Source organism: Fundulus heteroclitus, chromosome 16 (assembly GCF_011125445.2).
Source record: "Fundulus heteroclitus isolate FHET01 chromosome 16, MU-UCD_Fhet_4.1, whole genome shotgun sequence".
Taxonomy (NCBI): Eukaryota; Metazoa; Chordata; class Actinopteri; order Cyprinodontiformes; family Fundulidae; genus Fundulus; species Fundulus heteroclitus.
In genome coordinates this window covers 7,033,571-7,050,395 of record NC_046376.1, presented here as the reverse complement: position 1 = coordinate 7,050,395, position 16,825 = coordinate 7,033,571, and the positions used below count along the sequence as shown (strand labels likewise).

At 41.7% G+C, this 16,825-nt stretch overlaps 2 protein-coding genes and 1 long non-coding RNA gene across 3 annotated transcripts; all 3 read right to left on the bottom strand.

The window, feature by feature from the left end:
- Nucleotides 1–1,268: 1,268 nt before the first annotated feature.
- LOC105919569 (pentraxin fusion protein) lies at nucleotides 1,269–4,380 on the bottom strand. The gene is made up of 4 exons (XM_036147717.1): nucleotides 4,199–4,380; nucleotides 3,638–3,701; nucleotides 2,050–2,257; nucleotides 1,269–1,974 (listed from the first exon to the last, which is right to left on the bottom strand). The coding sequence occupies exons 2-4, from the start codon at nucleotides 3,684–3,686 to the stop codon at nucleotides 1,572–1,574; spliced, it is 660 nt and encodes a 219-aa protein (XP_036003610.1). The 5' UTR covers nucleotides 3,687–3,701; nucleotides 4,199–4,380; the 3' UTR covers nucleotides 1,269–1,571.
- Nucleotides 4,381–14,053: 9,673 nt separating this feature from the next.
- On the bottom strand, nucleotides 14,054–14,799 carry LOC118566312 (pentraxin fusion protein-like). The gene is made up of 2 exons (XM_036148004.1): nucleotides 14,573–14,799; nucleotides 14,054–14,497 (listed from the first exon to the last, which is right to left on the bottom strand). Exons 1-2 carry the CDS (start codon nucleotides 14,797–14,799, stop codon nucleotides 14,101–14,103), a joined length of 624 nt encoding a protein of 207 aa, XP_036003897.1. The 3' UTR covers nucleotides 14,054–14,100.
- A 251-nt stretch (nucleotides 14,800–15,050) lies between these two features.
- Nucleotides 15,051–16,069, bottom strand: LOC118566264. The gene is made up of 3 exons (XR_004932903.1): nucleotides 15,884–16,069; nucleotides 15,321–15,384; nucleotides 15,051–15,206 (listed from the first exon to the last, which is right to left on the bottom strand). It is a non-coding gene; the product is annotated as an uncharacterized LOC118566264 (long non-coding RNA).
- Nucleotides 16,070–16,825: the final 756 nt, after the last annotated feature.

Genomic DNA, 16,825 nt, shown 5'->3' with positions numbered 1-16,825 from the left:
GACTGCAGGTCTGCTGGTGGTTCCTAGAGTCTCTAAAAGTAGAATGGGAGGCAGATCCTTTAGCTATCAGGCTCCTCTCCTGTGGAACCAACTCCCAGTTTTGGTCTGTGAGGCAGACACCCTGTCTACTTTTAAGACTAGGCTTAAAACTTTTCTTTTTGACAAAAATTATAACTAGTGGCTCATGTTACTCTCAGCTACCTTTATAGTTTTACTGCTATAGGCTTAGGCTACTGGAGTATATCAGGATCTAATTTTCTCACTCTATTGAGTTCTACTGTTCTTCAATTATGCATTATGTGTTGTCATTTCTGCTTTAACTTTCTGTTCTCTCTCTTTTCTCTTCATAGTAGGTACACCTGGTCTGGCGTTCTGCTAACTGTGTCATCATCCAGAGAAGACGGCTCACCCGCTACTACCATCTAATGTAGAACAGATTACTAGATCAATGTGTGCTTCTGTGCTTTTTTGTCTCTCTTGTTGTGTCTACGTTCTGTCTTCTGTAACCCCAGTCGGTCGAGGCAGATGACCGTTCATACTGAGCCCGGTTCTGCCGGAGGTGTTTCCTTCCCGCTAATGGGTGGTTTTTCTTCCCACTGTCGCTTCATGCTTGCTCAGTATGAGGGATTGCAGCAAAGCCATGTACAATGCAGACGACTCTCCCTGTGGCTCTACGGTTCCCCAGGAGTGAATGCTGCTTGTCGGGACTTTGATGCAATCAACTGGTTTCCTTATATAGGACATTTTTGACCAATCTGTATAATCTGACCCAATCTGTATAATATGATTGAACTTGACTTTGTAAAGTGCCTTGAGATGACATGTTTCATGATTTGGCGCTATATAAATAAAATTGAATTGAAAATTGAATTGAATTACTTTCTGAACCTGGATTCCTCACCTCTGGTGATAGGAACAATCCTGCTGAATACATTTAAAACTGTATGTACTAACTAAATACTATTAAAAGGTGAAAACTAAAAACTGCACGGTCCCAGAACAAAACGTATAAATACAATCAAATCTAACACTCAAGGCATGTGACTAAAACAGCATTGTGCTGTATCATTTATAGATGTTTTACAAAGGATTTGAGTCAGTTGATCATTAAAACCTTTTGACTAGCCCTATAATGGTGGCAAGATATAGCTTGCTAAATGGTATGAAAACTATACAAAAGGAACGCCAAAATAACATCCTAGATCTGATTGATATATTAATACTTTTTTTAGCACATTCAAATATGGAAAGAACAAAGCACACAAAAATGAATGGTAATCAAATTTATTAACCCACGTCTGGATTTGGAGCCACACCTAAAATTGGAAAGTGGAAAAACCACTACAGGCAGAGCAAACTATGATTTAATGTCCTTAAAACAAGTCAAAATGAGGCTCAGTATCTGTGTGGCCTCCATGACCTCCTTAAAACACCTGGAAATGCTGCAACTTTGATATTTCGTGCATTTATGACTGTTGAACTCATTCATAGGAAAAAAGTAAAGGAAAGATATCTTGCAGAAAAAGGAGTTTGTCCAAATAAAAAACAAGTACCACACAGAAATATTTAAGCTACAGATTAACATTAATCTCCACCACTGCTCCGTTTGGTTTAAGCTCTACTGTTTCCCAATCCAACACATTTCCTCCTGTCATTTTCGCAGTCATCATGTCTTGGACTGCAGTGTCTGACAGGACATAGTCCCACAAGTTCACATCAGCAATCTCGCCAACAAAACTCTGCTTTGCATCAAAGCTACCCAGATAATTATCCGGATCCTGGCCCAGGATAACTCGACCTCCGGTGCGGATGGTGTGACCCTGCCTGTAGATTTTGGTCAGACTTTTTCTGCCGTTCACGAAGAGGGCCGTAGCACCTGAGCTGGAATCCCAGGTAAAGCACAGGTGAGTCTGCAGGGGACCAAGGTCAGTGACTTGGAAGAAAACTCCACCTCCACTCAAATAGAAGGACAGCCTGAGCAGAAAACACATTAGACCCGTTATCACCTCTGATCAGGACAGATTTTAAGCTGCTCCTACATGATTTTACCTTCCATCCAGCTCTCTCCACACATTCAGCTCGTCAACATCTTGGGTTCGATATGCAAACAGGATGATTTCCCTCTCACCGCTGAGCTCCGTGGCCACACGCATGCACAGCGTGAACGCCTTCAGGCTGAGCGGTTTGTGAGGGATCATCTCCACATAGCTGGTGCTGGTTTCACTGGGGAAGACCAGGCTTCTTATGGCCAGAGTCCCTGAGGGGGGAAATTAAACACAAACATGAATTATCTGCCCTTTTCCCTACTTTTTATAGGATAATTAGGGCTGGGCAAGTTAACGCGTTAATTTCGCGTTAATTCATTACACTATTAACGGCGATATTTATTTTATCGCGCATTAACGCATGTTGCTCACATGCTTTCAGTCAGTGTCAGTCAGCACGCGCGCTGACTGCAGCGCGCTGTCACGGAAGCACTCTCCCGCCCCCCCTCCCCTCTCGTACATGGCTCAGCGGCGCCAGCCAATCAGCACGCAGGCTCAGCCTGGCCCGCCCACTCAGCTCTCACACAAACTTCAGCGCCATCTGACAAACTTAAAGAAACAGCTGAGAGAGACCGCAGCAGCGAAAAAACATGAACAGGGAAGTAGCACCGTTTGGCTTTATTTTAATACCGTAAATGAAATCAAGCTGTATGTTTTGTAAAAAGCCGGTTCATTTTAGTGGAAACACAACAAATTTATCTAAGCACGTGAAAAAACATGAAAACGTCGAGCCCCAGAAACAGAGAGAGGAGACGAAACTTCTCTCATTGCCCCGACAGACCCACAGACAGACGTCTCTGACTGAGGCGTTTCAGTCCTCCAGGGAACATCCAGGTAGATCAGTGGATGGATGGATGGATGGATGGATGGATGGATGTTACTGGAGCCCACACATAACATGTAATTAAGACCTTGAAAGAACCCAGTACATATATTAAAAAGTGTTATTTAAGATAAGATAACATTAGCTAATCCTTTTTTTATCCCACGACGGGGAAATTTATAGGATTAAAGCAACAGGCAGGTGCACACAACACAGACAAAATTACATAAGGATTGAAATATATAAGAGGTGGATTAGCGAAAAAACACTGAACATAACATTATTATTATTATTATTATTATTATTATTATTATTATTATTATTATTATTATTATTATTTAATTGTAATAATAAAATAAAAACCACAAAACCCAAAAGATCAACAGTTTCATGATACATCAAGCTTAGGGACTGGCTAATATACAGCAGGTCAAAAAAGGCCATATTTTGGCTGCAGTGCTTGCTGTTCTCTTATGAAGAAAAGATCAACTAGTGCACTAAATTCAATAGATGGGTTGAAAATATCCTGTATAAAATAAGTGCTACAAATGTTACAACACTTTTGTTCATATGGCAGCAGAACATTAAAATAAAAGTGCTTTTTACACTACTTTTGAATTCATTCTTGGAGTTTGTAAATACAATGCGATTAATCGCGATTAATCGCGATTAATCAGGGCGATTAATCGCGATTAAATATTTTAATCGTTGCCCAGCCCTAAGGATAATATAATGTAGCTGTTGATAAAAGATACAGAGGAGCACTTACCATCAAATCCAGCTGAGATGGTAATAAAGAGGATAAATGAAAGCCTCATTTTTGCAGCACAAAGCTGTAAATAAACAAATCCTCAGATGTTATAACCAAATGCACACACTAAATATAGCATACATGTAAACTAAAATGCAAACTGTAGGCAAATTAAGAAGAGACTGATGAAAATGTCCCACATCCAGCTGACAAACAGGAAGCTAGGTGAAGATCTGCAGAAGGATCAGGGATAGATATTATACACGGTTTGGCTTTCTGGACCTCAGGCTGTGATTCTTCAAATTTTTTGCAAATTGTTAATGAGTCAAAACATCAAGTCAAAAAAATAAATCTAATTTTCTCAACTATACCTAATGCTGTAATGTAGAGCCGGGGAACCAGATATTCAGATAAACACAGAGTCGCATTAAGAAAAGGTTAATTAAAAGTTGAATACTAGCAGATGAAGCAGGTAGGGGGACCAGAAGATGTAGGAAGCTGCAAGAACAGGAGTAGCCATCAGGATCAGGCTGACAGGAAGAGACCGATCAGAACAGAGGATAAAAGGCAGGAACTGACCAGAGTTGACGAAGTTGGCCGAGGAACCACCAGGAACGACAAAGCCAGCAGCTGGATCTCAAAGGCAGATAAACTTCAGCAGCACGAAGACACTGGAACCTCACCAGTAGGGCTGAACATGAGCGGAGACAGAGTGGTAGTATTCACAGCAGCACAGCACATGAGATGAGACGATCTGGCTGGAAAAGTTAAGATGAGACAGCTATATATAGGCAGGTGAGCAGGTGAGCAGAGGCAAATCAAGTTAGTGCAGCAGGCGGAGCTGATTAAGTGGCTGAGGTGACTGGATGGTGATGGCTGTAAGCTAAGGGGAGTGTTAGTCCAGAAAAGTCCAAACAAAAAATAAAGAAAATCCTAAATCATGACATATGCATTTCACCAATCTTTTTCAGTCCACATATTTTATAAGAGTATCAATGATCACCGCACAGCTGCCTGTTGGAAATTTAAAAATGCGAAAAGCAAAACCAGTTTTTTTTTTTTTTTCAAAAGCCAGTCTAAACCTTTAGCAGAATCACTCTAAGACTCAAAGATAGCTTGAGACTATTTTCACTCAACTTTTCTGTCCATCTCCAACAAGCATGTCCCCATTTAGAAGTTCAGGGTGAGTGGTAGGCAGAGGTGGGGAATTTGGCTTCAGGAAAGTTATTTCTGTCCCTGGCTCCATCCAAATACCCCTAACAATAGCTTCTATCTCCTGCTCCTAGCTCCATAACCGTTCATGGGGTTAACAGTCAGAACTCTATTGTGGGCATCAATGACTCTATGGCTCAATCTGAATACCCTTATAGAGCAAGGACTCTTTTACCAAAATGGAAGTGGGTCAACGTTCCTTTTAGGGGAATATATTGTAGGAACTGAAATTTGAGAGTACTGGGTGTAGCAGAGCAGGTATTGCCACAAATGAGAAATTAATGTATTTATCCAGCAGCCATGGATGGGTGTATGGTAATGGTTTTGTTTGTCCTCAACGTGGGATGCTGTGACACAGAAAAGATGAGAGACACACGTGCTTCCGCTTGCATCTATCAGGAAGGTTTATTCTTCTTCTGTGTACCCAGACTTCTCTATGCCATCAACGTGACAGAATAATGTAGACGTGACTATTTTTATACTTAGTGTTTTTATTATGTATAACAACTTGTTTCCAGGCCTCTACAAATGGAAAATAATATTGTTGGGGAAGGTTAAAAGTAATTTCATCCGTCTCGGAAAAAGAAGAAAAGTGAAATTCTTCTTCTAACGTATAAAGCCCTTAATAATCAAACTCCATCATATATCAGAGCTCTGATTACCCCGTATGTTCCTAACAGAGCACTTCGCTCTCAGACTGCAGGTCTGCTGGTGGTTCCTAGAGTCTCTAAAAGTAGAATGAGAGGCAGATCCTTTAGCTATCAGCAGTGGCGGCTGGCCCATAGGGGGCGCTCGGGCGCTGCCCTCCCTAGATGTGGAGGGGAAAAGTCAAAATATATATAGATTTTAAAAGTATTATCAATGTCAGTTTTTACTTAATAGTACGTGGCTACATGTAATAAGAATTATTAAAACACTTCTACTAATTGACTCTACCAATTGACTCTCATTTAACAGTGCATTTCCACCAACAGAACGTATCATTTCTCTTCTTCTACACTTTTAGGGCTGCCGCTCAAGGATCCCCACAAGTGTAGCGAAATAACCAATCGTATACTGTTGCTAGAGAAATTTTATAAATATTTGGCCAATCAGCATCGCTAATTGAATGGCTTTGGGGCTACTGGACTCATAGCCCTTGCTGCACAGGGATAGGTGGATAGACCAGTTCACGCGTGACGTCACGAGCTACATCTGGGTCACGGTGGTCGGCAAAAACAGTACTGTTTTCGCTTACCACCATGACACAACAGGTGAATTAGAGCGTGCTTTTAGTTTATTTTTGGAATCTAAACAATGCCTACGACTTGTTGTGCTCCCGGTTGCACACAGAGGCATTCCAAATCGTCGGATGTACGTTTCTTTCGTTTACCGAAGGACGAAGAAAGAAATGGATAATTTCAATGAAAGGACACAGGCAGACAATCCAATCGACTGTGGGAGTACCACGACAGAATTTGCAGTCTACACTTCATCTCCGGTAAATACAACTTAATTTTGCACTAGTCATTGTTCTACTTAAATCATTATATAAATAAAAAATTAGGATACATATTTATGTCAAGACGTAAACGTTCGTTTCGTAATAATATACGTACATGTACAATGTATGCAAACCCTCAGGCATGAGTCTGTGAAAAGGATTAATAAGACAAAAACACCAAAATAATCCTTTGTGAATAATGTTTTTTTATTAATTAGATGCTTATTGTGGAATTTTCCGACTTTTAATTTAAATGCATGTACTGGGTTAGGCAGGTAAATCTATTGGCCAGCCCCACCAAGATTTTTTTCACCAGCCGCCACTGGTCTGGATGCTGCTGTCGTCCCTGGGAGACATTTAAAATTTATTCCAGCAAGTATTGAGTTAATAAAGCAACACAAGTCAGTCAGATAAACACAAAACAAATTAGTTTTTTGCCGAATTAAAACAACAACAAAAACGCCATCAGAACCAGCGGTACTTCAGACACGTCTAGGCCGATAGAAGGGTACTACGGACCATTTAACATTAGCCCTGGCTGCGGTTAGGCTCGGAGGTCTGCGGGTCACTCTGGTCTGCTGAACGTCGGTCTTTTTTAAAAAATTACGCACTAAATCTGTAAACGGGCCAAATAGGGAAGCTTAAAAGTATAATGTCGCCTCAAACTATCTGAAAACGTACTTTTAAAGAACAGCAGCAGCAGAAAAGGTAATTTTTAACTTACCACCGTGAGCTTTTTGCGTTGTCCAGAATCAAGCTGTGGCCGCGGTGCATTCTGGGAAAGCGGCCAGTCTGAAGAACGCACAAGTCTGCTCTGATGCATGCTCGATAAAGAGGGCAGGCCGAGAACAACATCCGGGGATGTGGTGCGTTCTCGCTCTTGCGTTCTTGGCAATCGGAACAGTGCTCGGGCTGAGGCTGATGACGTGTCACGAGCACACGAGACCGCTCAAGAACACATATTGAGAAACGGCTGTCTGCTCTGATGCATGCTCGTTTCCAGCGAGCCAGGCCTTGGCCAATAGTTGTGAAGCTTTGCCGGTGACGCCGCCCCCTCTCCCCCGGCATCGTTTTAACATTAACGGCTGCAGTCAGACGGAGCAAGTGGAAAAAGAGGAAGTAAAAAAACACCAATTAGAAATACACCAAGTAGAAATACACCAAGTGGAAAAAGGGGAGAAGGAAATAAAAAGGGCAGGCGAAAATTCTTTGGGTAAAAAACAGTTAGAAATGTTAGAGGCAGAAATAAATCATTGTTTCAGAAATAGAAGGATGTTAAAATAAAATAAAAAGTAATATTTATGGTTGAGTAAAAACATGCTTTAAAAATGTTGTGGTGTTCATCAGTATGAAACAAAAATAAAAACATTTTAAAAATGTTGGTGTGAATAAATATGAAACAATAAAAAAGGTTGCAGTGGAAATACGGAACAAAAAAATCCACTTGCAGGTCTGCCTAAAAAGTGGATCAGACAGCTGCAGCTGATCCAGAACGCTGCTGCCCGCGTCCTCACTAAGACTAAGAAAGTAGAGCACATAACCCCAGTTCTAAAGTCCTTACACTGGCTCCCTGTATCTCAGAGAACAGACTTTAAAAGACTTCTGTTAGTCTATAAATCCCTGAATGGCTTAGCACCTAAATACATCACAGACTTGTTATTAGCGCATCAACCCTCCAGACCACTCAGGTCTTCTGGCTCCAGCCTACTCTGCAGAACCAGAACCAGAACCAGAACCAGACATGGAGAAGCAGCATTTAGTTCCTATGCTCCACTTATCTGGAACAAACTTCCAGAAAACTGTAAAAGTGCGGAAAGCCTGAGTTCCTTTAAATCAAGATTAAAAACACATTCGTTTAAAATTGCCTTTGACTGTTCTAGTTAAACAGTTTTACTGTTTTTAATGTTCTTTTTTGTTACTACATTCTATCCCTACTTGCTTTTATTCTATTTTCTATCTACATTTTATTATTTTGCTATATCTTAATCATGTAAAGCACTTTGTATTGTCTTGTACTGAATTGTGCTATATAAATAAATTTGCCTTGCCTTGCCTTGCCTTAAAAGACAGAACATCCCAGTGGCCAAAAGGAACACCAAGGAAAAATCTGACACAAAATCAACTGACAAGTCGCAGCTACATTTTCAGAGCATCTCAAAAATATTTCTGTTGCTCTTTAGGTGCTGGGAAATTTTAAACAAACGTCTTTTTTCTGTCATATGGGATTTAGCAAAAGAAGACGCCAGTTTCAACAGTTTTATGGCTGGTTTCATTAAAGTTCCCTTCAGAGTGTGTGTGTGTGTGTGTGTGTGTGTGTGTGTGTGTGTGTGTGTGTGTGTGTGTGTGGGGTGGGGGTGGGGGGGGTCGACAAGCGGAGTTTACAACAGTCTTCATTTTGCACTAGATGAAATTTTAGGTGGAACAAATTTGTGCTACTGCTACCTTTTGTGGCAATGGTGTTACGGCATGTTTTGCAAATTACCGCGTTTTGTTCGACATCTTTCCACTACCTGAATAGCCCGCTGTCGCCATAGCTCTCGCTGTCAACGTTCAGTAAGCGCACAGGTTCGTTGTTGTGGCGCGCGCCAGAGCGCTTTCTGGTTTGGAGGAGGAGCGAGTAATGCGTTCACAGCATGTGGGAAAAAATAAACTCAGTGAATTAAATACAGCGGCTCAATCTTGCCAATCTTGAAAATGTATGCGCGATGGTCGCGATAAAGTAATTTTAACTATTGCGCGGAGGAAAACTTGAGATACATCGAGTATACTCGATATATCGCGCACCCCTAGTTAAGACTAAAATGATTCATAACTCTGATTGCTCTTCCTGCTCCTCTGTTAACATGAACTGCAGCAGGAATAAATACTGATGGCCACAAGTCGTGAAAGAAGCTGAAACAGCTGGGTTTTGTTCAGGTATTGACCTGTTCTCGGATCCCTTTGTTCTTTTATCTGATAATGTGGAGTTTGCATTGTGGACTTCTGTAGTAATAAAAAGACTCTTCAAACCGTAACTATATTTTACCATATTTAATCTAAAAGGCAGAGGAATGGTTTACAGACACATCAGCTCTGATGGGCTCCTGATCGAACATGACGCAACTGCAATGAATGTGGCAAGAGCCCCGACTGATCATTTCTTAAGCATTATAAAGAAGTCTAGGTACACGCCCATGCAAGGGCTGCACGCTTCCTAACATGTCGTCAGTAAAATAATGTGTCACCACTTGGGTGCTATCTGATGACCTTGTGTCCCAGACTTGTGTCCCAGACTGTCTAGGTGTGCATGCAGCTCCCAGGACTGACGTTCCACTCGTTCTTCCCATTTCTACATTCTACACAGACGCCACATTTCTAACAGTTTAGAGGCGGGTTTAGACTAAGGTGACCAGATTTCTGAAATCAAATCTGGGGACATTTCTTGCTCGTACATAAAAAACAATACATCTCATCAAGACGAAATTAGGAAACGGGGACAGTAATGGTTTAATTTATTTTTACATATTTATTAATATTTAAACAACAAAAATCAAGTGTGAAAGCCAGGAATGTGCCTCTCCACACTTTTAGTATATCCTAAGATTAATAAAATTAATAGTGTTAATAGAAAACTAGAACTGTGTCTTTGGGTTGGGGGTGGGAGTGGAGGGGTCTAAGGTGGTTAGCAGGGTTTTTCAATTTTGTGTAGCCCAAAGAGCTCTGCCACCTCCTAAGGGGAGAGTGACATGAGGAAAAGAAAAACCAGAAAATACAAACATTTAGACTGTGGCTCTCTGTGAAGACAGAGTTCCTCAACCTTTTAAAAAAGTGCAACAAATACTTATTCTGCTCATGTCTACATACCTATGAGCAATAAGTTTTTTGCATTAACATAAAAAAGAAGTGAGGTCAAGCCCGCACGTAAAGGGTGATACATGTTTCTTACTGTCACCTGGCCACAGCAGGGGCCTGTGCATCTCAAATAAGCAGATTCATTTCTTTCTATAATGGGCTATAAGCACAGCTCCACTACTTCCTGAACCTCAGCAGCTCTTTTGTTTCCTTTCTTTCTTTACTGGACAAGCTGATTAATCCAGGTGTGTCTGTAATTAAATACTACAAATCTAATTACCACAATATTAGGAGCTACAAGCAAAAACAACATAATAAATGGACATTAAACAGGTGGTTATCTCTTACTCCATCATTCTCAGATCATGTAGATCTTTTCTCATTCAGTTCTCCTGTTACTGACTCCTATTTTTTCATGAGGAACTTTCATATATCCAAAGTGAGCAGTAGAAAAGCTAAACCTAAGACTGGAAGTCTATGCTCATAAATCAGCAAAACATCTTGCAATAACTCTACTTCCAACTATCTGAAATATAAACTAAAGGTCACCAATCAGTTCTAAAACATCTTTAGAAGAACCCTTGTTGATCCCTGGAGAACCAGCGTACCAGTTTAGCGGTTTACAAAGAGTTTTCAATTATTCTGTTACAATTTATCCAAGTGTCTTTTACTGATGTGAGCAGCAACTCGTGGTCTTGTCTTACTTTTTATTGATAATTTTTAACCTGGACAAAAACTAAACATTTATCACAGGATCAGCCCGATCCAAATACTTACCATGACACAGGGCAGCTCCCCTTGTAACAACGAATTTCCACTTGTTCTTCTTCTGTTTTAAAAGTGGTGCGCTCTTCTTCTTCTTCTTTTTCTTCTTCTTCTTCTTCTTCTTCTTCTTCTTCTTCTTCCTCTTCGTGTTTTAATGGCATCTGACATCCAAAAGGATCATTACCGCCATCTAGTGGTGCGCGCAGCGCACCCAGTTACCGCAACACTTATCCCCCCTCGGTAAAATCGGGGACATTTCCAGGGACAGCTTTAGCCGGGGACAGGTGGTCCAAAACGGGGACAGTCCCCGGAAATCGGGGACGTCTGGTCACCCTAGTTTAGACTGAACTCTGGATGGACAGAGCTGTGAACGGATCATCCACAGCCCAGGTGGGCTTTCTTATTTTTATGCGTGAGAAATTCCATGTGTTGTGTGTGAAGTCAGTGAAATGGCTGTGTCACACAGTCAATGCGTGAGAGTTGAGAGCCCTGGTTTGAATCTGTGGTGCAGTGCAGCTGATCCTTGTATTCAAGGCAAATTTCTCTCAAGGGAGACTATTATAGATACTTTGATTTGATTTAAACAAAAAATAATTTGATAAAATAACATTTTAAAGAAATATTTTCTCAGTAAAATCAGTAACTTTAGGGACGCTTGAGTTTAATAATGCGATTATACCTCCGGGAGACTAAGGGTCGCTGTAGAGATCGGTCGCTAAAATCGGCTAATCATAAAGTTAAACAAAACACGTTTAGTGGGACATTAATATTCCATATTAACGCGGTGATAATGCTCGTAGCACTATGGAACGATGGTGGAGTGAAACAAATCAAACCTTACATTTGAGACGAAATTGTAGTCGTGCATCCGGCAAGCCGGAAGTTACCGGAAGCTAATAGCATTTAGGCTAGCGGACATTCGCCGCTAACTTTTAAAGGCTTCGGCTTTATTCTATTCATAATGAGCGGACCGGATAAACACAAACATTAATATTCCATCAATGTATAAAACCCTTGTGGAGATAATGTTTGTTATAACCATAAAACACACCCGAATCACATCAGCAATGGCATGGTATCAAAATGCTAATGGGAGCTATATCGGTTAGCTCAATGTGTTTAAAAAAACCATGTAAACGCATTACGTAAACCTTCTAAATAAACCATTTAACTTTCCCTGATTGTTTCTCGGCCAAACCTGTCTGTGCGTCTGACTGCACCCACCTGCCCTTCTTCTCCAAAAAGCCCAGATGTTCTGTTCTAAAATTCAATCATAACATGAAAAACATGACATAAAACATAGGAAAAACAAAAGGATAAAAAACAGGAATAAACAATCATACTTATTAGTCATATAATGTGAGATGCAACCTGCCACAGAGACAATACCTAAGTCATATAAACTGGATTTTTTAAACATTAGAACTCAGGCAGGAAAATCACTTTTAATTAATGACTTCATTTTTGACAATAATCTTGATATGTTTTAACAGAAACATTGTACATGAATTTAATTTAAGCAGCTATTCTGATGGAGTCAACTCCTCCAAACTACAATTTTTTGTGAGAGCAGTCTGCAAAGGAAAGGTAGAGGAGTGGCAACATTGTTTAATGATTCTTTTTTTGAACTTTTATTGATCTCACAATGGAGAGATTCACTTCTGCATTTAACCCATCCCATTGGGGATGCAGTGGGCTGCCACTGTGTGGTGCCTAGGTTGCAGTCTGGGGTTAAGGGTCTTGCTCAGGGAGCCAGTGTGGCAGTATGTGGGAGTTGAACTTAAAACCTCCAGGACCCAAGCACAATGCTCTAACCACTAGGCCACCACTCCCCAAATATTTCACTAAAGTGTAAAAAGGTGTTTTTGGGAAAATTCGACTCTTTTGAACATTTGGCACTACAGGTAAAAAGCTTGGTACAAACTACGGTTCTGAATATTTACAGGCCTCCTAAGTCCTCATCAAACTTTTTAATGATCTTAGTGACCTGTGATATGTGTTGATTATCACTGTTTAATTATTGCGGGAGTCTTCAACTTTCACGTTGACAACCCTGAAGACAGAAGTGCAAAAGAACTGTGTGACACACTTTGAAACTTTGGTCTAACTCAACATGTTAAATAGCCAACACACAAACAGACATATTTTAGACTTTATCACTAAAGGTCTAAAGATTTCAAAAATGCTATTATTGGGCTTTCTTCGTCTGGAAACAAATGCGTACAAACATCTTACGGGCGCAGCCATGATGACGTGGTAAACTCGCTCAGCTGACAATACAGCGATCTGATTGGCTGAGCAGCAAAAATTGAATCACGTGACCTCTTGGACCAGAGCGCCACAGTTTAGATTTTTTGATCGGCTATAACTTCTTAATGTGCAAGTGAAAACGTGGGAACATTAGTGTTTTGAGATCACTGCTATGTGTAGCAACTTTTCCCGGTGGAAGAAAGTTGCCCCCTGACAGTTCATACGAAAAGTCACCCTACAGATTCTGGCCCACGGCCTATTTCTGGTACAGCACTTGACTGGTTTAAATCCTACAGGGACTTGTCAGTAACTTTACAGAGATGATAAAAATGTGGGGTTCCCCAAAAGGTCGTTCTTGCGTCCCCTCCTATTCAATATCTACATGCTCCCTCTAGCTCAGATTAAAAAAAAAAAAAAAAAAAAAAAAAAAAAAAAAAAACCTCTATGTAGACCACACAGCTCTACATCTCCATGTATTCAAGCACCGAGTAAATGCTTAGAGGAAATCAATGCATGGATGTGCCAAAGTTTCTCCCTTGAATAAAATCTGAAGGAGATTTTGGACCAATAGAGGAGAGATCAAAAGTAAACCCACAGCTTCAGCTAGTAACCACCAAAACTAACCCTGAAATCTGGGTGTAGTGATTACTCAGACATGAGCCTCCAAAAGCATCTGAAGGCAATTACAAGGTCGGCCTTCTAGCACCTGAAGAACATTTCCAGTGCTGATGTCTCAGCAGGATCTGGAGAAACCAATCCATGTTTATCTTTAGTAGACCAGCATATGGTCTCAATGGGTCTCGATTTTCTTAGAGTGGAAATGTTTGAAACTTGGTGCATTTAGGACTCATAGGAACAAGATCTCCACAAATTCAAGATATTGATCAGAGGAATTTTATTTGTGCAAAGGATAAAGTTGTTGCCCACATAAACAGTTGAGCTACAGATTAACATTAATCTCCATCACCTCTCCATTTGGTCTAAGCTCTACGGTTTCCCAATCCAACACATTTCCCCTTTTCGCAGTCATCATGTCTTGGACTGCAATCTCTGACAGGACATAGTCCCACAAGTTCACATCAGAAATCTCTCCAACAAAACTCTGATTTACGTCAAAGCCACCCAGATAATTATCCGGATCCTGGCCCAGGATAACTCTGCCTCCCGCACGGATGGTGTGACCCTTCCTGTAGATTTTGGTCAGACTTTTTCTGCCGTCTATGAAGAGGGCCGCAGCACCTGAGCTGGAATCCCAGGTGACGCACAGGCGAGTCTGCAGGGCACCAAGACCAGGGACTTGGAAGAAAACTCCATCTCCACTCAAGTAGAAGGACAGCCTGAGCAGAAACACATTAGACCCTTTATTACCTCTGATCAGGACAGATTTTTAAGATGCTCCTACATGATTTTACCTTCCATCCAGCTCTCTCCACACATTCAGCTCATCAAAGTCTCGGGTTCGATATGCAAACAGGATGATTTCCCTCTCACCGCTGAGCTCCGTGGCCACACGCATGCACAGCGTGAACGCCTTCAGGCTGAGCGGTTTCTGAGGGATCATCTCCACATAGCTGGTGCTGGTTTCACTGGGGAAGACCAGGCTTCTGATAGCCGGGGAAGACTGTGGGGCCGGTTTCATTGGGGAAGACTGTGGGGCCGGTTTCATTGGGGAAGACTGTGGGGCCGGTTTCATTGGGGAAGACTGTGGGGCCGGTTTCATTGGGGAAGACTGTGGGGCCGGTTTCATTGGGGAAGACTGTGGGGCCGGTTTCATTGGGGAGACTGTGGGGCCGGTTTCATTGGGGAAGACTGTGGGGCCGGTTTCATTGGGGAAGACTGTGGGGCCGGTTTCATTGGGGAAGACTGTGGGGCCGGTTTCATTGGGGAAGACTGTGGGGGCGGTGTCATTGGGGAAGACTGTGGGGGCGGTGTCACTGGGGAAGACTTTGGGGGCGGTGTCACTGGGGAAGACCAGGCTTCTGACGGCCAAAGTCCGTGAGGAGGCAGTTTCATTGGAGAAGGCCGTGCGTCTTCGGGCCACAGTCCCTGAAGGGGAAATTAGACAAACATGAATTATCTGCTCGTTCCACCCCCCCACACTTTTTAGAAAATAGGAAAACACAATGTAGCAGTTGATAAGAGATACCGAGGAGCACTTACCACTAAATCCAGCTGAGATGGTGATAAAGAGAATGAAACAAAGCCTCATTTTTGCAGCGCAAACCTGTAAATAAACAAATCCTCAGATGTTATAACCAAATGGACGCAGTAAGTAAATATAAATACAAACTAGGCAAGAGAAGAGAATGATTAAAATGTCCCACATCCAGCTGACAAAAAAGAAGCTTGGTGAAGATCTGCAGAAGGATCTGGGACAGATTTTATAGACGACTTCAATGGTTCTGAATTATTTTGGCTGATCTAAGCAGGGCTCAGCTTTCTGGGCCTCAGGTTGAGAGTCTTTACATTATGCAAATTGTTAATGAAGCAAAACATCAAATCAAAAAATAAATCTCATTTACTTAACTATACCAAATGCTGTAATGTAGAGCTGGGGAACCAGATAGTTATGTTTAGAAAAGGTTAATTAGAAGTTGAATACTAGCAGATGAAGCAGGTAGGGGGACCAGAAGATGTAGGATGCAGCAAGAACAGGAGTAGCCAGCAGGATCAGGCTAACAGGAAGAGATCAATCAGAACTGAGGATGAAGGCAGGAACTGACCAGAGTTGATGAAGTTGGCTGAGGAACCACCAGGACAGACAAAGTCAGCAGCTGGATCTCACAAGCAGATAAACTTCAGCAGCACGCAGACACTGGAACCACAGCAGTGGGGCTGAACAAGAGCAGAGTCCAGTTGGCTGGGCAGACAGGAAGTGGTAGTATTCACAGCAACACCACACATGAGATGAGACAATCTGGTAGGGAAAGGTAGGCTGAGACAGGTATATATAGGCAGGTGAACAGGTGAGCAGAGGTGAATCAAATTAGTGCAGCAGGCTGAGCTGATCAGGTGGCTGGTAGGTGGCTGAGCTGATTGGGTGGGGTCAGATGGCTGTAGGCTGAGGGGAGTGGAAACTAATTAGTCCAGAGAATAAAATAAACAAAATCCTAAATCATGACATATGCATTTCACCAATTTTTTTCAGTCCACATATTTTGTAACAGTGTCTGTGATCACTACACAGCTGGCTGTTAGAAATTTTAAAATGTGAAAAGCAAAACAAGGTTTTAGTTTCAAAAGTCAGTTTAAACCTTTTTAACAACAGGCCTTAGCAGAATCACTCTAAGACTCAAAATTGAGCTAGCTTGAGACTATTTTCACTCAACTTTTCTGTCCATCTCCAACAAGCATGTCCCCATTTAGAAGTTCAGGGTGAGTGGTAGGCAGAGGTGGAAAATCTGGCTTCAGGAAAGTTATTTCTGTCCCTGGCTCCATCCGAATACCCCTAACAATAGCTTCTATCTCCTGCTCCTAGCTCTATTACCTTTCATGGGGTCAACAGTCAGAACTCTATTGTGGGGATCAATGACTCTATGGCTCAATCTGAATACCCTTATAGAGCAAGGACTCTTTAACCAAAGTAGAAGTGGGCCAGCGTTCCTTTTAGGGGAATAAATTGTAGGAACTGAAATTTGGGAGTACTGAGTATAGCAGAACAGGTA